This window comes from Nilaparvata lugens, chromosome 4 (assembly GCF_014356525.2).
Source record: "Nilaparvata lugens isolate BPH chromosome 4, ASM1435652v1, whole genome shotgun sequence".
NCBI classification, from domain to species: domain Eukaryota; kingdom Metazoa; phylum Arthropoda; class Insecta; order Hemiptera; family Delphacidae; genus Nilaparvata; species Nilaparvata lugens.
The window spans coordinates 59,487,641-59,514,996 of NC_052507.1; the positions used below are offsets into that span (position 1 = coordinate 59,487,641).

General features: G+C 36.0%; 1 protein-coding gene across 1 annotated transcript in view; it reads right to left on the minus strand.

The window, feature by feature from the left end:
• LOC111056490 (homeobox protein Nkx-6.2) overlaps window positions 1-13,973 on the minus strand; it is a 56,105-nt gene extending 42,132 nt beyond the window's left edge. The window contains exon 1 of the mRNA XM_022343856.2: window positions 12,746-13,973. Within this exon, the coding sequence (XP_022199548.2) occupies window positions 12,746-13,052 (307 nt within the window). The 5' untranslated portion in view covers window positions 13,053-13,973. The remainder of the gene's footprint in view (window positions 1-12,745) is intronic.
• Between the last annotated feature and the right edge of the window lie 13,383 nt (window positions 13,974-27,356).

Below are 27,356 nucleotides of genomic sequence, written 5' to 3' on the forward strand. Positions count from 1 at the left end.
GTATCGAAATTTTTATTATAATATTTTCAAATATATTTTTTGTAAGAACATCAATGATTGACCCAAATATACAAATATCGATAACTATAATTTCTCATTTGTGAAAAACATGACAAATCTATTGAGATTCCTGGATTGGTAAAAAATATACATTAAAAAAACAATACTGCTACTCCACATCTAGTTACAAATTCAAATATGAGAGTTCAAGGTTCATTTCCTAATTTCCCTACAAAATCAGAACTTTCTAGAGAGTTATAGGTCTTCTACTTTTAAATGTTTAGGTATTTTGCAAGTTTCTTGATATTTATGTAATAAGGCATTATGTAAGAATAATAATATCAAGGTGTGACGTTACAGGATCTCATTATAGAATAACTGTTTGTCAGGTGAATGAATTGTGATTTGAATTTTCCCATGTTTATTCAATGAATTCGAATTCATGTTCATCATGCAATAATGATATCGAAATGTTATTTCGGAGGAGTACATTGTACAATGTACAGTACAAAACTTCTTGTCTGAACAATGAATTCCAATTTGAATTTTTCCCATCAAATTCAACAAAATTACCCTAGTCCAACCCAATAACAATGTGTGTTAATAAACTCAACGGATATGTACTAAATAATTCTATAAAACTGGCCGAGTAGATTGCTTTCTATAAATGAAACCAACCGCCATCAGATGAAAAACACGAAAATTTCGCAACTCCAATTATCCGATGGATTATTCATCTCGTTGATTGAACCCGTTATTACCCAGCGCCGAATATTGGATAGAAATAGCGGCGTTACAAGCCGCAGAGAATATATTTGTTTTGTCATTTTGGTATTGACGGCCATTTTGCTCGTTTTCTCTTCATATTCTCCTCTTTCCAATCCCCCTACTTCTTTTCCCTTTCTCCCTTGCTGCTTCTGGCCTATCTATTCTGCTCTCTATTTTTCTCTCTCTCATTTATTTTTGGTACCCAGTTTAAACATTATGAAAGTTGGTTATCTCTGTCATTTGATCTCTCTGTTTGAGTCAGTTTTGCTGTCTTCTTTAATCAACGATGTTCTCACCTCATGTCTATTTTTCAATTTTTGACTTTCTTATCTCTCTCCTCTTTGTTCATTTTTTATTTTAATTTGCTCCATTCATTCCTTGTCTTGAGATGTCATACAATTTTTCTCTTTCTTCTTCATTCTACATTCTCATTCTCTTCATTCTTTATTCTCATTTTCTCTGTTAATAGCTTGGAAATTTCTCTTTTCTCACCATTCTAGATAATTTCTCTCACATCTCTATCCTTCTATAAGGCCATCAGTTTTTGTTCATATTCTTGATTCAATGTTCATTCTAAAACATTGTATGAGATTTCCACTTGTTTTAGATACTTTTTTGAAAGATAACTTTTTCAATATCCTTATCAACATCATCATTTCAAAAGCTTTTCCTCATAATTTTGTGGTTAATTTTACAATTTCCTCAATATTATTCATGAAATTAAACAACTGTTTTCTTTCGCCTCTGTCATTCGAGTTTCTATCTACTCTATTTTCCCTTTCAATCTTCTTCATTCTTTTATTCTCTGGATCTCTCTTCTTCCTCTTCCTATCATTCTCTCTTTCAGTTTCTAACATCAGAATTTCTCATTTTACTCACTCTATCTTCCCAACTTTCCAATTTCTCATCGATGACCGATCCGTTTCTCCAATTGTCACCGATGAAAAAACGTTGACAATTGACAATACACCGCCTCGTACAGGCTATTAGAACTGCCCCACAGACGATGAGGGAGAGACATTCGTTTGTACACTTTGAAAATTCATTTACGAGAACAGAAATTAATTCGGGGCAAACAACTCAATGTGAGACGTTAACAGTCGCCCTGTGTGTCGTTAAGTTTCATTATATTGAGGGTTGGTGGCTGCGATGATCATTGAAATGTTGGTGTCAGGGCGGGCGAAGAGGGTTATCAACCATAACTGAGAGAATCAGGAGGAAGAGAGAGAAAGAGAGAAGTTGACATGGAAGGAGGCAAATATATATGATGAGAGAGGACGTGAGAAAGAAAGAGAGCACTGGTGAGGAGGAGAGAGTACGCTTGTATGAGAAAGAGAGACAGAATGAGAGAGAGAGAGAGAGCTATCATCTGGTATTATTTAGAAGGAGAAAAGAGAAAATGACGTACATTATCTATTTAGATTTCCTGAAGAGAGAGAAAAGCTGACATCCAGATTCCAGGAATAGAGAGGTGATCCAGATTATTATCATCTGCAAATCTAAAAATTCAGAAGCGGTTTAAAAATAGTGCCTAACGTAATATATTTCATGTGAATGAATATAAACTAATAATTATTAGAAGAGAGAAAATGAATAATCTTATATTGAGGTGGGGAAGGGATGTAACCTATCGATCTGAAATTCAGATATAAGAGAAAAGACATCAGGGAATGCGAAGAGCTGAAGCTTTAACCCTCAACTTGGCAAGGATACATCCTGATCCTCCTCATCTGAAATATGGAATTTGCAAATAGAGCAACTAGCATTAGAGATTGATGATAAAGGAAGAGAACTTTCATTTGAAATTTATTTATTCCTTAAAAATAATGATACAACTAAATTATGTGAATAATAATAGAACTCAAGAAATTTAGGGAGAAGAGAGTTGAAGCTATCATCTGGAATTCGGAGAGAACAGAGTGGCCATCATTTGTATTTTGAGGTGTGGAAGGGTACGAATCAACCAATGTTTCGCGCCCTTCGAGTACGTTTGTATGTCCGAGACCCTTCTTGTTCAGCATAGGTACTACTATGCTGAGAATCACTTTAAAGTGTCAGAATTGGTTGAATGAAAAGCGTTCGTAATACAAACGATGACTACTGATAGTAAAGACTATATCTCACTGTAGAAGGGCCACGTTCAAGTACGACATAACGTGTCATGGGTGGCGGGAAGGGAGATGTGGGTGAAAAATGATCGAAGGGCTTGTCAAGGGAGACAAGTAACAATTCTGGGGATATTTCCACCTTTCCCCAGCCCTAGAACATGTTTCAGGGGGTAGTATCTCACCTTAATCGAGTTTTGGGGTGGAATATCGGCCCTCAATTGAGTTTTGGAGGGAAATATCAGCCCTGAATGGAGTTTCGGTAAGGCCCTTCCACACTAAACTCGCCGCATATAACGTGTTGTAGATGGGTCACCTGCCTTAAATTAATGAACGGTGCTGTAGTGAGTGACAATTTACCTTGGGGGAGCAATTTGTTGCTGCCGATGTCTTATGAAGGGGTTCTGTGTTTTGGAATAATTGAGCTTGATACGAACTAGTGTTCGTGAAGAACATTTGAGGTTGAAATTGGACTATTTGTAAGTACAGTAGTTGAATTTATGAGTTTGGATTGGAAGCTAACGTTGCCTAATACAGAATAGGTTTGGGTTAATGCTCATTTTCTCATTGGGTAAGAGCTCGAAGGCCCTATCAGAGACAATGAAACTTGTAGAACAAGTATTTAGTAGAACTGAATAGATCTAGAATCACTCTAACCCTGTAAGCGTTGGATAGTGTATGACAAGATGAATGAATATTTGAATCGTAGGCCTATGGAAGAAGTCAACATCTAACCTTTATCTATTCCTCACATTCTTCACCATCTAAGGTTGGTTACTTGTACTCAGAGAGAGTCAGAACAGTGATGAAGCTTATAAAATTTTATAAAAAACATGCTGTACGGTAGTTTATATGAGACATCTCTCTAACACTGCAGGGAAAACCAATCACTTGATTCAATCTCAATGTATATTGTCATGAATTGTTTCGAGGATCTAACGAAACTAAATCAAGTAAAATTTGATGACTTTTGAAAACAAACTAATCTCATCCCAGATAGCAGACTCATTATATGTTCATCAATAATTCATTTATGAGTTTTCTCAAAATGATCGTAATATTGTTAAGAAACGCTTCAATGAAACAGAAAATTACCACAAATATATTCTCACCGAACACAATGTAATGACTTTTGAAAGAAACACTTATTTTCTCCCTCTCTCAAAGCTGAAGCTGAATTTCGAGAAAGGACTAGAACTGACTTGGACCGCAAATTCTTGCACACTCTGTAGATAGAGACTGGTGCCAGATAGGGTGACTCAGTCTTGGCTCGACTTCAACAAGAGATCATATTTTGGCCACATAGCCCCCTCCCTTCCCCCCTACCATATCCAACTCTCTAAAATGAAATTCTATGGTCTCCCTATTAGCGGTGGGTTACACCCTCTAACAGTGGTTCCAAGCACTTAACTTATTGCCTGCACCATATCCAATTGAACCAATTATCCAATTATCTTAAAATCTAGAACTGTAGTGCAGGATGCTGGGAGATGTGATTACACGAAGAACATGGTTGTGCATACAAGTGAGGAGCTAATAAGAAGCTGAGGTCTTGAATTTGTGGTATCATTTGAATCACACTTCCGACACGTTCGATGATCGGATTGGGGTCCAATTGAGATGATTCGATAGCATAAATTGGCAGTTTATGGGAATGCGGATGTTTTATACAAATTAAACTCTCTGGGCCTATTGTATGACAGAGCTACCGTTCTATTGTAGAATTAGAAGAATGACGAATAGATGGCAACTACGTCGAAGTTGGGGTAGCAGAATATTCAACATTCTCTTCTTTGAAAGGAACACTCATTTTTGTGCATTCAATTGAATAAAGAAAACTAACAAGTAGAACTATAATGAATGTGTTCCTTAGACATGAGAGCCTAAAATCTTGATGAGAGAAGCGACAGCATAATTAATTAATTGATACATTATTCTATCATGATCGAAACAGGAATATGAGAAATTCCAACAAAATTGTTTCCAACATGCAAAACTTGATTCCACATTCATCATCCAAGGAGGGTCCCCAAGACTGATAAAATGTAATATTAGTCTGAAAATCATAATCCATGACCTGATAGAATCAAAATACATATTTGTTGGTGAACAACATCCAAGTTCACATTCTCCACTGGATAACTGCACTGTTAATTTCTAAGACCCAGAAACTGTGTGTGATACTCGGCTACAAATTAGTCGGAATTAATTTATATTATCGATAATTGTACACCATTGAAACATTATTTTGCTAGTTTTGATTTATGAACTTATATCGTTGCCACAGAATGTTATTTCCAACAACGAATTCTCCAGATATTGGAATATTATTCATAACATGTGCATTGGAAGTAATAATTGAATATGGAATAAATCGGGATAAAAACGTGAAGAAGAAAACCAAGGTTTTTATTAAGAGAATGTAACGGTTGCTTTCTAAAGGTCGGTTTTAGTGAGGTACAAGATAAGAGAGAGGGTTGTTATCTTTTTAGAAAGGGTGAGGGGGTGACCATTGAGCTTAATTGCCGGGTGATATTTCAAAAATGGCGGGCATGCTATAAAGCTCTCGGTCCGCTAGCAGCCACAGGGTAATAAACAGTAGTGTGTTTTATTCAGGGTGTACAAGCTCCTTTCTCATACCCTATACAGCAGTGGGATGTAAGTGGAAGACTGTTGTATAATACGGTTAATTACCTCCAAACATAAATACTGACACAGGTAATGCGGCAAGTAATTGCGAATTGTAATAGGAGTTGGGTTTGGAAACAAGTGGGATTCATTAATAGGAAGTAACTGGGGTTATTGTGCCGATGTATCTGGTGTGTATTGTGTATGTTCAAATGCTAATGATAGATATATTGTGTTGTATTGTGTATCCAAATTCTCTTCATAATGCTAATTGAAAGTTCAGTGCAACAAATTCTAATTGAAAGTACAGTGCAACATAAAATAGAATCGTCATAATTTTTTCTCTATCTTTTTATCGTCTTCATTGCTTTCAGGACAAAACTTGTTGTTAGACATAGGATCTTGGATCATAATCATAGACTTTTCAGATGTTTGTTCTTTTTACGCAGGAATTACCTCAAACTGGGAAATTAAAACTGCTAGGTTTAACAAAGAAGGAATAAGTGAGAATCGAAATCATAACTGTAAGGGAAGGTGCTTGCAGAATAAGAGCAGAAAAATACTTGCGATATGGGAAGAAGACTGAAAAAAAACAAAACCATAATAATTATAATCTATCTAATGAATCGATAAGGTGAGTGAATAATTTGCAATCTAGACAAAAGAGTATCTGTCTGTTATGAAAATTTTGGCGATTTCGGGGTTTTGAGGTAAGAACTAATAGTAGACACAAATCAAGAAACATATTTTGGCAATTTTTGATTGTATTCATGGGAGATTAATGGGGTGGAGGTATAATTCTTCAAAGTACTTCTTCGTATATGGAAGAAGAGGAGAAGATTGTGTTTACGAAAAAAGTGGAAAAGGTTGAAGAGGCAGAGAATATTGAAGAAGAATAAGGAGATGGGGAAGTTGCAAGATGATGATGGTCACCATGATAAAGAGTAGACCGAGAAGGACATATAGAGCAGAGAAAGTTAGATAGTGGATCAGTGAGTGGGGCCAAGTTGAGGTTGTTAATACGCTGTTTGAAGCCCCCTGTTCCCCTTCAGGGTAGGGTGGCTGGACCTTTCCCCCCCCCCCCCAGTTGGCAAGGAGGACTGCTCTGCAGCCGCTGTAGAGTAGTAATTTTATTGAGAAGTTTCTAGAAACAATAATAATCCGGTATGGTAGCAGCTGAGTGTACGGTCATTGGGTGGTGACTTTCGCACGCGGAGGCGCGCTAGCGAGCCACTCGCCACATCATTTGTCACCCACGCCCCCCTCCTGACCTCTGGCGAGGGGGGTGGAAATAATTGGTCAATAATTTAGGGGGATTGTTGGCGGGGTAAGCGATGATTCTCTTGCACAGACGCCTTTAACCGCACGACAAACGGAACACACCTTGATCTTGGCTGGCTCCCCTTCATGGCGGTCGATCTGTCTTGGTTACCCTTTCATATTGTTCCTACATCGGTTGTAATGTGTCCCTTTTTCCGACACTTATTCGACCTCGGTCAATTTTTCATCAAGTAGCGTTGAAGTTGGATCAAATCATTTTGCAAAAGATCAACAATTATAATTCTAATATTCGATTTTAAATTTTCAACTTCTCAAAGTAATAGAGTTGTTGGAACTCATAGTAAAGTGTGTTATATTTTCACAATATAAAATTAAATTTTTTTTCACAATATTGATCGAAATTTTTCTCAATTGAAAGCTTCAAATGGACTTCGTCTACAGTTTGGCGGTTAGCCTAGAGAGCAGACCTAACTGGAACCAATCAGTGAATTGCACTGAAGTAATGTTTGATAATCACAAAACCGTAGGAAAGTTGATCTATCACAGTTAAACTCTCAGTAGCATTTCAGTCTTATCAATGATAATTAACAAAATCACCAGCGCTATCAAATACTCAAATCAATATATACTCCAGAATACTTGGATTATTACTGATGATCCACTCATTTTGTCTCATTCAATATCATAAATCCTTATCGTTTTTTTTCTCCATTATCCTTCCTTTTTCTACATCTCTAGTACTGAAATCTCTCTCACTCTTTCTTGATCAATCTTCCAATATCTTGCTCAATCTCTCTCACACACACTCTAATACTCTCTTACATCCACACACACACACACACACACACACACACACACTCTCTCTCTCTCTCTCTCTCTCTCTCTCTCTCTCTCTCTCTCTCTCTCTCTCTCTCTCTCTCTCTCTTTCAAGTTTCTCTCCCACCTCAATCCAATCCTTAACATCAGTCAAAATTTACAGCAATAAGATTGGGTCCCTCAACACGGTACAGGTGTGATGACTACAATGCAATACAAGCCGCACTGAAATATGTGCCCTACATGCAATTACTGCAGATCACAAACGAGCCAGCTCCCCTGTATGTGTGGAACAGCATTATTTCACTTCATTCGTATGTGCGCTACACACCGACATATGTGCATCATATACACTCACATATGTGGTGCAGTTTGGACGAGTTGTTTCACCTACTAGACTCCGAACAGACGTGTTAATATGTCGCTGCCTCCATTAATATTGTTGATAATGAGTTGGAGGCCCATTATCGCCTTGGATTTGTGTGATAATCACTGATGACTGGATTTTCATGTGTTCATTCGGGAGAGCGATTTGTGATTGTCGAAGCTGATAACGGCCGAAATTGATTCCAGTTCTTTAGTTTGGAGAATCATATCCCAATGCACTAATGATGATGTGTCGGGTTGAGCTTAGACAAATGAGATTGATAGCCTACAAGAGGTATGGATATCAAGAGAATTGTGGGAAATGGGCCTCTTTTGTTTTCACCAACCTAACAAGATTGTAGACAACATTTTCATGCTTCTTGATGAATCCATTCCAGGTCATAGACAATGTAGCTGCGTTAGACAAGACCCTGATGTGGTTTATTGGATTCATAAATTTATAGGCTGTATTATAGCCTATTAAGGAGTGATCCGTGGTCAAGTGGACAGAGTGCTTGCGTAGCAACCTAGAGATCCCGGGGTTCAAACCCTACTCAGTGCCAAAAGTTTTTGAACAGGTCACTCCCGTGTTGTCGGATGGGCACGTTAAACTGTCGGTCCCGGCTGAAGTATGACAGTTGTAGGCCCATTGACGGCTCAAATGATATATCCAGGTGAGGAGGAACTTCCATCAGGAGCTCCCCCACCAATAAAAGCCATACGAATATTATTATTATTAATATTATAGCCTATTGCTATTATAGCCTAATAGCCTTCTACTAGACCTAGATGCTCCTACCTTCAGGTTTCATACAGTTCAGTAGCCAGACTTACCTGGCTAGTAGCCTACTCGGCATATTACCTAGGCGTATATATTAGCACGAGAACTGGTTATATGTTGTAAAATAATCCACTTTAGGGTGCGATCACATTGAATGCGTATATGTGCAAGTGCACACATGGTTATGCATGACTTGGCGCGCAGATGAGATTACTGAATGTTCCACTTGCTGGTATGAGCAGCTACAAGCAACTTATATGTGTTCCAATGGCACTTTCCAGATTTTGTTTTACGGCTCATGCATGATCTGACGTATGCCATTCAATGTGATCACCTTCACCCTTCGTGTTATTTGACAATTCTCATTCATTTTATTCATTCTATCACTGCTAGAACAGTTATTATAGGATGTAGGTGTTGATTCCAAGTACCTACTGGTAAGTTATCATTGAAATGAAAAGCCCAAGAAAAATAATATTCATATTCTTCAGCAATCGAACTATATTGTCTTCCAGCAACGTTTGGAATGTGCCTGTTGCTGCTCCCCCAATATTTCCAATGGGTTTTAATGATTGGAATGATAGATGAATATGAAACATATTAAAAAAACACAGTTTTGAAATTTTCATAGAGATTCAATTTATTTAGCTGAAAGTAGTTGATAGTTTCGAAAATCTTAATGGTTCCCTGTTCACCTGAGAATTGTGAAGCTCATTGGAATCAATACTGAGGTTGAAATTTCAATTTGAATTGAAAAGTGGACTCAGGAACAGACAATTTTCAGATAGATCCAAAATCCAACCACTCTGAGAATCTCCCAATATTCTTCGAAATGGAACAAAACAAAAAACTCGTTTTACATATAAATCAACACGGATCAACACAACTCTTTATTCTGCGATAAAATAACATAGGCCTACACCTAAATTCCACATACAGTCCCCTCAAAAAATCCCACACTCCGCCTCTTTCAATTGAACGCACAACAGAGTGATAGACAACATGTCAAAGTAAATATTATATCGCCCTTTTTTATAGACGTCATTCTTAATAACAAATCCTTCAGATGAAGAATTTATAGCAGTTGTCAAATTGATTCAAAGCGGGATTAACGGTTGTTCTCGAAAAGGGCGCATATTGAAGGGGAGGAGCCCTTCCGATTAAATTGCCCCGCCCTTGGGGCCAGAACAGCCCTTAGTTCAGGGCTGGAAGCAGCTGACGAACTTACTCAGTGACGTTGTTCATTGGTCCCTTATATGGAGTCGGAACCATAACAATGCCGAGTGTGTTAGTATCATATATGAAAGCAGTCAATTTATTCAATAGTATGTCAGGAGGTCGTCGGAATAAAATGAGAGTAATTGAGTTTTTAAAAGTATGCTAGTTGTAGTTTATTATGAATTGATTTACTCGATGTTTTGTCAGGAGTTTGGATCATTTGTCAATGATGTTAATGATGAGCTAATGAGAAATGATTTTGCAAGTTTGATGAGGGCAATATAGTTATTGAAAAGTATATTATAATGGAATTCACTTGGACTGTCAGCATTCATTGAGACTCACAACAATGGTTCCTCTATTCAACCAGTGCTGACAGTAAAAAGTGAATCATACTTTCCTAATAGTAAGTCCACCAGTATAGAGGATCCCATGAGGTCATAAATTTCCATCCAATGTGGAGGGTATTCATTGTGGACATTTATCTTCAACGATCTAAATCCATGTTTCCTGTACTTCCAAATTCGAGCTGAGTTAATAGAAAGATTGAAAATATTATTATATCAAATATAGGAAAAGTGTAATATAGCTGAACAAACTTTGTGAAAAGTCATGAATAATTATTCATCAATGCAATGCAATCATCTGCTAATCAATAATACGCAATGCTAAATTCAATCATTCCATCCCACCCGCTTACCCATAATCCAATTCTTATTATTATTCAATTTGCATAACCAGCAATTGTAGCTAATTGATTGATATTATTGGAATTGATATCTGTGATATCTCTCTCAAGCTCAGAATTCTTCAATTATGACGTTAAAATAATTATTATGATTTGAATATTATATCATCATGATCAACAGAATCAAAGTACAGATTAAATTCTACTGATTTATTCCATTCATTATTATTTGTTCTAATACGCAATTAATTGAAAACGCAGATGGAATTCATTATCCCAATTTTATTCAATGGAATAAATCATTTCAATTGACTTCTATCGAACTGTTTTATGAAAAAAAATATATAAGAAACACTGCATGTTAAATGAACTCTTTTTGTTTATGAATCAATGCAATATAATTATTATAGAAGAGAGAGTAATAATGAAATTGAATTATATGAAAATTGGTCCCATCATTTGATCAAATTAAGTTAAAATTTGTCTTTCATGTGTGCTTTTTTGAGGAATGATGTAGCCTATTTCATATTTTGTCATGAATGGATCAATGACTCATGTTATTTGGATTGTCATAATCTTGTCTCCTGTAGGTTTTTAATATCTAAGTAAATTGAGAGGTTATTATGGTCTATTATGTTATGATTATCTCATTATAGTGAAAAAAATAAACAGCTATAGTTCCCTGGGGAATAGAATGTAGGCTATAAGCCTGAACAAATCTATAAATGCTTGATATCACTTATTATGTCATATCGTTAGGATTCAAATTTCTATTTGTAATGTCAATAGTTATATGTACTTTTTGGCCTAGGCCTATCAGAATCAAATTATTTTCTTTATAATATCAACGTGATATGCTAGCCTAAAATGGTCTTAAAGAATCTGATGGGCACCTCATGTATAGTGACCGCGAGAATAATAAGCACCTCATAATAAGCACTCATAATCAGCACCTCATGTTTAGTGAGAATGAATAATTAATTATTCATCAATTAATTACTCTAACGCGAGAATGAATACTTATTTCATAATAGTTGCTGCTGTTATGAGCTGGTTTTTGAATAGTAAGTGACATGGAAACCGTGTCTATGATAAAACTCTTAAATAAATTATTTCAGAAAGAAAAATAAAAATCTCAGTACCCTTTTTGAATTATTTAATCACAACATGTTTCGGACATTGATGCCATTTTCAAGTGATATGAGGTGAATAAATAAATACTGCTGGAAGATTCTTATTTTGATCATATGTTAGTGTATTCATATTTTATGATTTTATGAACTAAAACTATAAATTTTGGATTTGAATTCTATCTAAAATTTATCAAATTTTTCCTTCTATTTTTATTACAAGTAGCCTTATACAGAAAAGAGATAAACTTATTTCAGGTTTACCAATTTAAACCTCAAATAATAATGTGACACATAATTTATATTTTATATTTGGTTAGCGGAGTCCAAAATCTTGTGATCGTAATAATGATTCACTGGTTGCCTATACAGCCCCTTCCAATAACAATAATCTGAATTTCCATACTAACTTTTGTTACTTTGTTTTTCTGTGAAGAGTTCTATGCAAGCTTTAAAAGTAATGTGGTTTTCAGGTCTCTTCATCAATTTGAGGTATATTCAGCTATTAACAACCAAAACCTTAAGATCATTCTATACACATGGTATACAGAGTCACTCTATGAATTATTTACATCAATTTACACCGATAACCTTTACGTAAATTGCTAGAAGCCTATTGACCCCAACAGTTAATGAACCTACAAACCATTTACTCAGTTCATGAAATATTAAACTACTAACAAGCAAAATTTTGACTTTAGAGGTGATGTACGAGTACCTACTCATAGTATGCAAAATTGTAATCTTCAAAAGTCGTCAGGTTCACCAGTCCTAATTCTTGTTTCCAGGCCACTTATTGAATCTAAAGAACTTTTAAATCTATGTCAAATCTGAATGTTTAATGACCTATTGGATTCAGTAGGTGTCCAAGAAACCAGGCTTTGGTATATTGTATAATTTATCAATATTGCATCTAAAACATATCTAGCTACAAACAAGCAAATATTGAAGGTGATCTACTCACTGTTAGCCAGTCGCTCCCGCCAAGCGATAGGGTTGCTGACGAGTCCCTGCAGTCCGGGCCAGTAGATGGCCGACCTGGACGTCAACTCCGCCAGGTGATGCTTGTAGCTGGCAGCCGCCATGCCAGCCGCAGCCGCCATATTGGCCACACTGAGCCCGCGGGTCGCCACCGCATTGGAGGGTCGACTCAGGATGTGGTCGATGCCGTGAGGGTTGCCTCCGGGGCCCTTCATCTCGGTCATGGAGTGGAGCGCGGCCAGGGGAGGACTCCCCGACGCCTCCAGGAAGCCGAGCATCGGCGTCAGCATCGCGGCTGGCGAGCCTAGCGACTCCTCGCTCTGGTAGCACTCCGTCGTACGGGGAAGTGGTGCAACGGGTCACCAGGAGTAGGTCCCGCACCGCGAGCTGATGATTGGAGAGATCTTGAGGAGGCGGTAAAACTCGTCCCCAGGAGTTGGTCGATCAATGGAGTACCCGGTGGTAATCGAAGAGATCACGTGAAGGTGGTGGAACGTCTCACCAGGAGTCGGTCAGAATCTAAATACTAATAGGTTACAGTCCAACCAATCACAAGGAGTCATTAATGTTACCACCAGGATTATTAATATTCTCAGGAGCTCCAGGGTTCTTGAAAATCTTTCTCTAGAGTTGTCAGTCTATCGAATAACTGGGAGTTGATGTATAGGTCTTTTAATCGAAGCACTGTGCGTTCACAATCACGGTGAATAGTCTACCACATTAACAGGAACGTCTTTAAGAGTTCTAGTTAAACAAATCACAATGAGTCAGTCCAAAAACATACAAATAGAATTGAATCTAACCTCTCTTGAAAATATTTGGAGGTAGCAGTAGTATCTCGATAATATTATGAAGAGCTATGCCGTTTAAAATTGAAGCAACAACCACCAGGATGGAATTTCTACACCTGGGGTTGTTAGTCCAATAAATCAGTCAGGGAGATCACGGAGAGAGGTCAATCTAACCTCACTATAAACTGAAATTTGGAGAACAGCGGTCTCTCTTGAACCATGAGAACGGTCAACAAAGGTATTAGTCTAACAAATCACGAGGAGTCAGCTCTTCAAATCACGGGGATCGTCAATCTAAGTAATCTAAAAATCTGATGTAACTCGGAGAGTCTCTATAACCACGAGGACCTGGAGATCATCTCGCTTCAACCATATCTGGGAGAGAAGTCTCTCTTCTACCACCCTAGGCCGATAACTGACAACTAACCCCCTCGACAGCCGCGGGCTTCCCTTAGGCTCCGCCCCTTTCACCCCCACCACAACCACTGCTGACTCCTCCCACCCCCGTTAGTAAAGATTTAACGTGCTCCTCATACCATCGGCACATTCTCATCGTCGTATTATTTTTAAAGACCTCCTCCTCCACCTCCTTCTCACTCCTACTTCCTTTAAACACTGGTTTCATCCTGCTTCTTCATACAGTCTTCGTGTTCGCATCATCTTTCGCTGCAGATTGATAATGTACAGTCTCTCCTTTCCTTTCCTTGTATTCTCTTTACTGGTTTTGTATTGCTTCTTCATAATCTCCTCTTTTGCTGCTCCTTCGTGAATTATGTTCCTATAGGCTACAGATTCATAGTGTAGTCTCTTCGATCTGTTTCCTATTCTTTCCTATTATGAAAAGAACAAAAGTGTTGTCCTGATTATTGTCACTGGTAGCTTTCTTTCGAATATCTATGCTATTTACTATCCTTCTCCACTTGTAAACTTCACATGTCAGTCAGCTCCAAATTGCATCCTCTTTCACATTTCTTGTAATCAGTATGTATTTCTTCCATGGTCTCAAATTTTCTCAAATAATTCGATATTATATTGTTTCAAGTGGTGATTGAGAAGAAATATATTCAAATAATTGATCAATTCAAGCCTTCTGAATTCAAAATGTATCGTTTCCATATTTATTTTCGATTATAATTCGAAATCATACATGTGGAAGACTACTAACCTTATCCTGGACTCATCACTTGAATCTGGAAGAAATGTATATTATTTTTATCTATCAATGTTATTTCATCATTTGTATTGTAAATAGAATAATGAATAGATAGATAATAAATAAATATCATCTTCCTCTTCAAGTTCATCATAATATTCTTGTTCTTTCCATTACCTTTCTCATTATCTTAAACCTTCTCTCCCCGCACTTCCTCACTGTGTGTCCGTCCGTTTCTTCCATTTGAGTTTTGTAGATACTTTTGTTATCTTGCTTCTCCAGACATTATCATCCTACGCCCTCCTCAATATTTCTGTAATTTCTATTCATTTACCTTAGTTCATTACACATAAATAGTGCTTATAGATATAAGATGTGCAGAACGCTTCAAGTAAAATAATATTATGAAGAACAAGACATTTTGTGACATATCACGGTGGAGTGAGTATATAGAACACGAAAGAATAAACCGAATACAGCAACGGTTCGAAAAATCTGGTGTGGCGCACTCACACAACTTTCTTTGCCGTTATGAGAATTGATCACCTGACGCTAGTGTTCCGGCGCATCTCAAGTCTACTTATGAACAAAGATCTGAGCCAGCTGGTGACAGGACAATAACGCTGGAGACATACGAGGTCTGCTATCTCTCCATAGTGAATGATTTAATAGAATCAACAGTTGCCAACAGTTTGTAATTGGCTAATCACATTTTCTCGAATTTCGAGCTTATTTTCAATTTTAGGTGAAAATGTTGCAGGACATTAATTGTAGAGATTTTCATGCTCAATCTTTTCCACTCAAAATTTCTTGTTCAAATTGTATCTGAAGCCTGATAATTGAGAATCTAAAATCAAACTTTGCATAGATGGGGCGGAGCTCCTGAAATTTTTACAGGTATGGGACTTATGGCAGTTGATAGAGCTTATCAATAACTATTTTAGGTATGAATTTAATCAAAATCGTTGGAGCCGTTTTTGAGAAAGTCGCGAAAAACCCTGTTTTTGACAACATTTTCTCCATTTTAGCCGCCATCTTGAATTTCATTTGATCGAAATTGTTCATGTCGGATCCTTAAGTTTCAAATTTCAAGTCATTCCGTTTTGAAGGGGAGATGAGATATCGTGTACACAGACGCACATACACTCATACACACACACACACACCACACACACACACACACACACACACACACATACAGACCAATACACAAAAACCACTTTTTTGGACTCAGGGGACCTTGAAACGTATAGAAATTTAGAAATTGGGGTACCTCAATTTTTTTCGGAAAGCAATACTTTCCTTACCTATGGTAATAGGGCAAGGAAAGTAAAAATGACTCAAGTGAGAATGAGTTGGAAGAATATTTTTTTTATTATTCAAAGACAGCTAATCCCGAAAATGCTTCAAGAATGATTATCCTGGACTGAAATGTTAAAAGATAGAATGATGATCTCGAGGATGAGTCAAATGCTGAAAGATGGATAAGAGAAAGAAATGTGAAAATAAACCTTGAGATGAACTGCAGCAGTCATCACGCATAGTTAAACAGGTGAAACACTCGTCTGTATCTTGCAAATGAGACAATAAGCTTGCAGCCTGATTCACTTCAAACTGACAGCATTGGTTGAATGGAAAGCATTGCTGTTATTCATGAGGAGTACTGGCAGTTTGAGGTGGGTCTCAGTATAGAAGCAAGCAGGTCTGTTCGGCGGGAAAATTTTAAAATTCATAAGCGGTAGCACAGAATTCGTTCCACAAACTTGTTTTGAATAAATAAACTCATTTTCATTTTCTGCGCTGCTATGTTTCTGAACGTTGATGATAATCTGTGCTTATGGAAAAGTGTTAAGAAATTATAAAAACGTTGAAAAGTTGACTTGGAATGATGTAGAATAGCTTTTTCCTACAGTTACCTTGAAAAGTGACCATTCCTGCACTGATTACAGAACGCAAAGAATCACTTTCCCGCTCTAGTGCGCAAAGTATTACTTTGCGTATTATCTTGCAGCCATCCCAATCAGCTGTTGACGTTGTTGGCGTGTATTTTGAATGCAATTTGTTCTATTTATATTTTTTCTGATTTTCAAATAAATAAAAATGAGAACTCATTAAATTATACATTTTGAATATTATTAATTATGCATTATTTCAAATAATAATTTTTTTCATTCATAAATTGATTGGTTGAAAAATTATTTAGAAATTGAGATTTGCTCAAAATTATTCAAATTTTCAAATTAATTTAATTTTCAATTGGATTATCAAGTTTAAAATGAATTAAAGTTTTTATTGATAAAAAATTATACAGACAAATTTTTGATGGATATCAGCCATCATTTTACCCATAATCAACCACTTCTCATATTCAATGGTAACTGTAGGAGAAATTTAATGTGAAATACGTGCGCAAACTGTCACTTTGTGCACTAGTTGCACAAATAACTATTGATTAACATGTCAAGATCCACTTTATTGAACTGATAATATTTAGAGATTCAAATTACGTAAGTTTATTTCATTTGATGATTACTTGAATACGTTAATGGAGCTGTTCAATAAGCTTCACTAGTGTCAAGAATATGGTACTCGAAAGATATTTTGTAATTATCATCGGGGTTTTGTAACAAGATACCTCAGAAGTATTGTTACACAGTATTGTTGTGTGATCAGAATGTCCACACACTGGACAAGGATACAACGTCAAGTGAGTAGCTGGATAAAACTAGTAGTTCTGTGAACAGTAGACGTCGCGTAGTTATAAACCGCAGCCTCCTCTTATACTGTCCATCAGAGTAAATCCTGTCTGTATGTCTTGTCGGCGAGATATCGGTGTGAAAACGGCTAATGGCTGTTGGGGTTGGTGTATCAAAATTGCTAACATCAGAAGCTAATCTCCTTCAAGACATACTGGCAACAGGACAGCCCAAGTTCGAAGCAGAGAAAGTTCGAGAGACAATACTATGTTATTTTAGTTATTAATTACATGCGTTATTGCACGCAATCAATCGTTCATTTATTTATTTATTCATTTATTCACAATGGAAACAACGAGTTTCCCCAAATTTGTCTCCTTAACAATAAAAATTGTACAGATACAAATGAAAAAAGGAAAAATAATGATAAAAATAATACGAACTTATGCAATAATAAATAATACAAACAACAAAAATAGCACCTAATTCAAAAATGGAAATACAAATATTTCAAATAGTTATGAAAAAAGTAAAAATAAAACAAATTGAGAATTCAAAATTCCAAAACTTATAAAAATCATGAATATAATAACAAAGAACGACGTCCCAAACCATATGCACATCCACAGTGATACACCAACTATCTATTTGATCAGATCATGCTCACACAAGATTAAATTATGATATAACACTTTCCGGAATTTAGAGCGAGAAAACCAGAAGACATCAAGGCGCCCAGACAAGCTGTTAAAAGTTCTTTGCATCCTAACCCTTTCTATCCCAATTTATGAAAAAACAAGATGAAAAAATTATTCTGGTGTTTTTATGTTGCAAAACACTCTTGAAAATGAGAAAATGATTTTTTCCAAATTTTTCTCACCCTCCAGGGGCCCCTAGGGGTATGTTGTTTTAAAACAACATTGGGACATTTGGGTCATTTCAAATACGTATAGTAAAAAATTTTGGTTTTGCATTAGAAAAATCAATGGTACTTTCATCATGCTTATTCAAGGAAAGGTGAATGATTTCATTATGGAATCATTCCTAATCAATAATTTTTTCTTGATTTCAACATTATAACAATGAAAGTCATATAATAAAATTCTCAAGAGTAGTAAAATGAATTCTCAAAAATGTGATACACAGAACCAGATTTTGGTGACTAACTTATTTATCATATTCATAACTGATACATATTCACATAATATAAAAACGTGAAATTGAAACTGAAAATAAGGTTCTAAATATCATAAATTTCCTACTTTTTTAAAACTATATTTTGGTTACTAACTTATTTATTATGTTTATAACTAACTGATACATACTTACATAATATGAAACAAACTAAAAACTAAAAATTGGGGTTTATCATATTATAAATTTACTACTTTACTACATCTACTTACATCTACTACTTATCATACTTACTATTTTTGTAGAACAAGTTGTCCTTGTAGCCTATTGGATTTTTTTATTTTATCTATGATAATCATTGAAGCACATTCTGTTTGGGACTGAGCAAAGACGTACTCCACATTTTGTGCAATACACCTTGGTGTACCCAGTCTTACACAGCTTGCAACGTCCTTGTTTTGCAAAATACCCATGTTCGTGCCCAATATTTCTTCCAGTGTCTGGAGAAAAAGGGAATTATGAAGCTAGGTTACATTATGTAGCAGTAGCAGAGCTACATGTAGCTCAGCTATAAAGCTCTGCTACAAGTTCAAAAAGTGACTTTGGAGATATGCTATATAGCAGTTGAGCCTATTTTCTCAGCTATATAGCAGAAAATGAGCTATCCAAAATTCACAGCATCACAGTAGCTTCGCCGAAAGCAGCGGCTGCTGCAAGAACTACATTCTTCTTTGGCATCTGGTTGGGATAACTGAGCAGTGAATAGTGGTTTATTCCAAACTATATGTAGCTCTGCTACAAGTAATGGCATCAAAGTTAATTATAGCAGAGCTACATCTAGCTCTGCTACATGAAATTTGCATAGATCTCCTTATAGCAGAGCTATATGTAGCTCAAATTTCATATAGCTCCCCAGCTACATATAGTGTACACTACTATAATGTAATGTATAATGTACTATAGTGTACAACTACATACAGTGTAAACGTAGCTTTAGGCTATTTGCTTTCATACCAATGAGTCCTGTAATACAGGACTGCTGACTCAGGTAATGATTTAGATTGCACAGGTAAAACAGACTTTTGAAAATAAATTGGAGAGAATCTTACCTGTATATTCTCTTGTAGAGGATCAGCAATAATATTACTGTCCGGTATCTTGATTTCTAAAAAAACTATTCAACTCATCTTCAGGAAGATTCATGAGTTTGTCCAAATCTTCATTATCCAAGATTTTGTACATTATAACGAAAAACAATCATCCACAATAATTCAATGAACAATAACTCCACGAACGCATTTGAAAACTGAGAGAAACACAATAACATAACCTCAAAGTCTCCTTACATGTGACTCCCACTCCTCTAATGGCCCAATGTTGTTCTAAAACAACAGACATAAAATTTTGAATATAAATGATATTTTTGTTCAAGTTTCTATTTCTATGACTGATATTTCATCATGAAATAATAAACAATTATATGGATATTTTTTATTCTTATTTTCAGTTCTTTTGAATTTTATAAAAACCGAAGAAAATTGTCACATTGAAGTGTTGGTACAATTGAATATGACAGCTGCTTTTTCAGAAATTAGACTGCATTTGAGTGCTCTCTAGTGGTATAATACTAAACTAGACTAATGTAGCTTTCAAACAAGGCCAGTAGATGACAGATTCATTCAATCACTGATCCAATAGACATCATAGAAAATCATGTTGTTCAGGAACAACACTGGGATAGAAAGGGCTAATTTCATAGTGCATAAAATTGAATTCAATGAGGCATGCAATTTATAGTCTACACAGTTGCTGATTTTTCATCAAGTTACATTAAGATATTGAATTGCATGCGTCATGGCATGCGATTTATAATCCACTCGACAGCTGATTTATGATGAATAATTCTATAGTCTGATTTTTACTCTAATATTGGCGTATGAAGGAGACTCATTTTCCTTTTATATTATCCTTGAAATGCAAAATTTCCAATGACCTTCCAAAGATTTCAAATAGTTTTGAAAAAAGTAAAAATAAATCAAATTGAGAATTCAAAATTCCAAAACTTATAGAAATTAAAGAATATAATAACAAAGAACGACGTCCCAAATCATATGCACACCCACACTGATACACCAAATATTCATTTGATCATATCATGCTCACAAAAGATTTAATTATTATTTATAATGCTTTCCGGAATTTAGCGCGAGAGAACCAGAAGACATCTAGGTCCCAGACAAGCTGATATAAGCTCTTTGTATCCTATTTAATAGTGCATAAAACTTGCATTCAATGAGGCATGCAATTATAGTCTACACATATTTACCAAGTTACTGATATTTTACCAAGTTACATTGAATTGCATGCGTCATGGCATGCGATTTATGATCCACTCGACAGCTGATTTATGATGAATAATTCTATAGTCTGATTTTTACTCTAATATTGGCGTATGAAGGAGGCTCCTTTTTCCTTTGAAATGCAAAATTCCAAAAACCTTGTATATACGTCGACGCGCAATTTAAAAAGGAACATACCTATCAAATTTCATGAAAATCTATTACCGCGTTTTGCCGTGAATGCGCAACATATAAACATTTAAACATTAAGAGAAATGCCAAACCGTTGACTTGAATCTTAGACCTCACTTCGCTCGGTCAATAATACTTGTTCTGTGTGCATAGACATGAGATTCATTGTACTCAGTTCAAATTTCTGAATTGTATTGAAGCCATAGCACTAAATTTATGATTTTTCCAATATACCTGATTTTCTAACTCGAATCAAATCAATTGAAAAACTAAAATTAATCCATAGTTAAAAAACCTCCAGTTTGTATCCTCCAAATTGCCTGATATCGAGTGTACTCCATAGTTCATAATATCGAGTGTAGTTCTTTATCAAGTGTATTCTGCTGATATGTGTAGTGTTATATTGGATAGTTGGAGTAATTTGTGTTACTCAGCCATACACAGATTGAAAGTCTGCTAGAATGTGGATAAGTGCAACATAGATATTTTGTTCACTCTTGTAGACCAAGGGAAGTGAATAATATACACAATCAACCAAAATTCCTAATAGATCAATCATGCCAATTCGAATCACCTCTATTTGCAATAATGTCCAAGCAATAACCCTTGAATACAACATCCCCAGTCCAATATCTCTCACATTCAATGCCTCAACTGATATCTCCCACATCTAATGCCTATATCAAACTCCATCTATTCAACCTATTATTATTACAAACCCAAATCCCTGGATATCTCACCTTAAATGCTTGATTGAATGCAATCTTGTTCAACCGATCATCTTTAGACCCCTAATTCAAACGTAGCACATTTGATACCTCCACAAATACCCATCTATTGGAGCTATCATTATGAATCCTTTATACCCCAAATGCTTAGACATATCTCACCTTAAATGCCTTGATCTTGACTAAACGTCCATCCTGCTGAGAACCCAAATTCACTTGATCCATAGACACAATATACCATAGGACCCAATACAATGGACCATACACCCCAAAACCCAATTTAGCCGTTCTTAAACGGTGTCATCAATGTTCTCAGTATTTGACTTCAAGTGCAATAATGGCTGTCGCTGACCGTTTACTCTGTACCTAAGCGATAGCCATTAGTAGGAGACAGTTATAGACTTTGTCATTAGATCGTCGGAAGGCATTCAACGTTTCTGTGAATGTTACAACGACATTGTGAAGCTATAGTTCAATATATAGGGGAGATGGGAACATATTGGACAATTCAGATGTAGTACGGCGTTGAGAAGTTACGTTGAACCAAGAAAGGGACGTTGAAGCAACGGAGTATCAACGTGTCTCTGATTGAATTCCGACGATTCAACTGCGGAATTGTTGGACTGAGGTTTACCAAATTGTACTCGCAAATGATTGGTAGGCGTTGTGTGATCTAGTATATATCAATAAATCAATACATGTAGGTCCAAATACATATCTTGTGACTACTTGATTTTAGAGAAGTTCCAACTGTTTCATGAAGTAGTTGTGCAGTTAACTTATCGTTCAAGAAAAGTTCCGTGTCGTTAGCGCTGGATATCCTCCAAAAGAATAAGAGAAGAGAATTAGTAACAAAAATAAGTGAGTATTGAACATTCCACTGAAATTTTTAATTGGCATAGACCAATAGCTTTAGAGAGGGGCGTTACCTGAACAGACTTGACATTCAATTGGTAAATAGATTCAACTGCTAACTAATTAATTCAATCTTGAATTTTCATAGATGATTGAAAAATATCATTGAATTTGTTGTTTGAGTAGGAAAATATTGAATATTCCACTGGTCAATGATATTCTCGAAATGATTAATAACACGATATTTTCGAGTAATCATATAGGCTTGTGAGGGAAATTTTCTATATATATTATAATAAAATTAAGAGTTTCAATTTATATCTCGTTAAGTGAATAGAGCTGTGACTTCTTGATTCTAGAGGAGTTTGAACTGTTTCATAAACTAGTTGACTAGTTAACTAATCATCCAAGAACTATTCCGTGTCGTTGATACATGGATAGTTAACGACTCATGTCTCAGAACATACAATACAGTAGTTTAGTCATAGAATAGCATCCAACTCGCCTATAATCTAGTCAGGTTATAGGCGAGCATCACAGTTCATCATGGTGAATTGAGGGGGCACTTTGGCCCCCTATTAGGGCCATCCGTCAAGGGCCAGCCCTCGCGATTGAATTCCAAAGCATGATGGCAGGCAGACACTTTAGGGCGGCTATTCATTTTGCGAATAGTCCCTCGGCCCTTATCATCGATGCGATGTGCCCTTTCAACTAGAATTGTAATCGACACTGCTCTGACCAATGGCCGCCACCCTTTCTTCTCTCTCTTTCTTCTCATTGTTGCGTGACCCGGTCATTTGATCGCCGGTTTGATTATCTCTCTATTCGACCCCCGGTCAAATCGGGCGTTGAATTTATGGCCACCTTTATCGGGATGCTGTGTTCCCTGTAAGTGGAGACACGCTGCTTGTCACAGGGCTGAAGTATTGGCGCAGTCTAGTGATACAGGTTGGATTGGCAGTTTGGAAATGTGATTATTCAGATAATTAAAACAATCTTTCGACGATTTAAGACTGAATTAGGAAATAGAAGAAGTTTTGGGCAATAGCCTGTTTCTTCTTTTCCGACTAATGTATTGTTTGCTCTATCAAATAAATGATTCCATTCAATAAATTATATTGTTGTGAATTAGCCTACTTGGATTTTCTGATGGAGTTTTTACTAAGTAAAAGATTTGCAATCTTGGGAGATTGAACTTTCCATAATAGCATTATTGTGAGACTGTGATATTTATTGAACTGTTGAGCATGGTGTACTATTTTCATATGAAAAGGCTATTGCTACTATAGAAGTGCAAATAATTTCTTAGGAGATTTTATCATCTGGATCTAGAGGATCATTATACTGATTCCAAATGTATTATATATTGATTTTTTATTATCTTAGTATAAGTTTTCTAGGTGGCAGTTTGGAGGAAATACTGGATTTGATCTCAATACTTGAATGAAACTATAGAGAAAAGATAGCATGACATTCTTTATATACATAATGAAACTTAGCTCTCAGGCCTGCTATGAAGTCAGGATTCAGTTTCCAGGCCTGCTGAATAATCTTTAACTAGTAGATTCCTGGCTTGAATGAGTTTCCCCTTCGTGAGAATACAATTTTTAACTTTCAGGTTTCAAGTTCAGTTCTCTGGTCATTTCGGAGCAAAAATCGTAATTCACCATTGTTCCCACGAGTACAATAGATTCATTTGAATGGACATAATTTCATTCAATATGAGAATATTCCAGAGTCTTCGGTGATGACAGAGTTGATGTAGAGTAATGGGAAAAATTATCACTTGAAATGTTCAATCAATCTTAACGAATATAAGCAATCACCAACAATCCAGAAAATGGACCATATTCATAATCTCATTTGATATTCTATACATCATTTGGTTTTAGAACTTTTCCCCTGGCTGTTTTACAAGAATGCGCTACTTGATAAACTACTACTAATTCTAGCAATAAATTTCTATCCAGCACTGGTTTACAGTATACTTTTTTGCGAATTCGTCAATAAATTACATTTTTTTACAAATACAAGAATTGATCCATCTGCAGCCTTGGTCCTTCTTGTGCATTGAGTTGTTTTTAAATAAAATCAACTTCTCTCATATATATATATATATTATATATATATATATATATATATATATATATATATATATTATATATATATATATTGAGTTGTATCAAAATATATTATTGAATCATTTCATAATATAATATTATTTTAGTACTTTATAACGTCATGGAACATCCCATTCAACAAAATAACTTGCCATCACAAACAGAAAGCTGTCACTCAATTTTGCCGGCAGCAGCTAATTCCTTCGAAATTTATAGCGATTTTGTACTTTTCAAATTAACTTAATCGCTGCTAGCGAAGGAAGGAGGGTGGAGCTCAGTAATTAGGAATGCATAATTACAACACTTGTCTCTCAAGTGCACGTCAAACTTCTTTATTAGCTGGTGGGTTGCTTGTCAGTTGTGGATGGGGGGGGGGGAATTTTAGGGTTGAAAAGGGAAAATTTGAAGGCTGTGAGGAGAGGAGGGGGTTGGTAGTGATGAAGAGAGGGTGTAGATTGACGAGGAGAAGCATCAACGCGGCGAATGTTGACGCAAAGCAAAAACTTCTGTGCGCCACTTTCCAAGTAACTTCCCTTCACATCTCTTCATTTCTCTTTTTCCAAGTTGTCTTCTTCTTTATTCTCTCTTTCAACATATTTTATCATTATTCTACTCCTCTCATATCTCATACCACTACATTTTATGCTGCCTTTTATTCACTTATATTCTTCATCAACGTTTTTTCTCGTGCTATGCTTCCAATTTATCTAAGACTGTTCACTAACGGTCTAACGGCGGAACATGCATGATACACAAATGTCATCAATTTTTTTCTAGGCTAGGTTAGAAATCTCCAATTTCTTGTTGTTTATTTTTTTCGCTGTTCTATTTGAGGTTAAATTATTTTTCTATCATCATAATTTGTGATTTACCACTGATTTATTTATTGTTATTATTATTGGTTATTCATATTATGTTAGAAGCCTCTCACTGATGACAAAACATGAATGATGAACATGTTCTACATTTGGTGACCAGCCTAATACACTGATTCATTTTTCTCCCTTTCAACATTTTTTGTGCCTCTTCCTCATCTCATGCAAATTCTACTCTTCTTTCTTTCTTTCCCTATTATTCCTTCTTTCTTCTTTCTTCAAGCTTACTGCTCTATGTAGAGTGAATCTTCCAATCAAAAATTTATTTATTCTCCTTTTTCTTGAATTCTGTCCCAACACTCACTGAGTTCCTAACCGTGAACGATTTCCGTGGAGCTTCTGTACCACTGTTCTATTTTCTACTTATCTCCTTAACTGCTACTCTCATATATTTGTATCCTTATTTCTCTACTAATGATTCTCACTGCTCAACTCATTCGTTCAATTCCATCTCTTCCAACAATAAATTCAAATAGCGCCGATTCATGTGGATTGATACACTATCATAATCATTGATATTGCATTCCATCCACGGTATATAGAAGAAGACGGTAGGTGTCACGCGCATGTTTGTGCTGAATTTCCGGTGTAGCTTACGTCATTTTATATACAATCATCTGTTTTTAACACATACGTTTTATAAATATTGCCAATAGGTGTTGAAAACCTCGGTTGGTGGCGATGACGCAATCTAGCTGGATGGCCACTGCGCACACATTTCATGACCCCTACCGTTTTCATCGAAATACCATGATTCCATCTTCAAAGCTTTGTGAGGTTCATTGAATGATAGCTTATTATTGGCGAAAAATTCTATCAGCTGATATGAATTAAACCAGCAAAGATTGTGAAGTACATACACAAGAGAAATATTATCTCATTTTATCATTTTCAGTTCCCTCTCCCATGCCTCTTAATGATATCTTGTCGTCCCTCTCACTCGGTTAGCTTTCTCTCTGTACTCCATCAACCGATGTAAGAAGACGACATTAAGGGTGGCGGAGTAGTGCGATGTCGGGTAACAGTACTTAGCTTAACTCCACCACTCACTGCCAACTGGTAATATAAAAGTTGTCGAGGGTTGACGCTCGTAAATTAGGCATTCACTTGCCGGCGAAAGAAACAGAAAGAGAAAGAAAGTGGGAGTGGAGTAACAGAAAGAAAAGCGATAACACAAAACAGCCGTTTAGGGTTGCAGCACTCACTTATCCTACAGAAATAATTCAATAAACGCCGAAAATTGGAATGGCGACATTATCCACCACCTAAAAACGGGATCGATTCTCTTCATACTGTCAGAATTGGATAAATGAGAAGCATTCATGCTACCCATCTTGGATGCTGACATTTCTAAGTGAATTTCACTATGGCAGTTAAGTTCTATTTTGAGAATAAATTATCCAACTTTTTAAATGTTCGAATACTGAGTTTGGATCGAAGTTTTGGAACAAAGCAATATGTTACACGTGTTTTTTTTCTTTTCTCAACTAAGCTTTCATTGTTAGGAGTAAGCAGGCAATAACTATTCAGTTTCTAGAAGTGGATGAGAATAGCCTTATTTCACTTTGGAAAACGTTGAAGGAGAGGTGTAGACTCTATAGTACTCATTTTACTATTAGAAAAAATAAGAGGAGGAGCACTTTGAAGAGGATCAGTAGATTGAAATACGGAAAGACAGAATGTGTTGAACAGAAACAAATACGATTTAGAG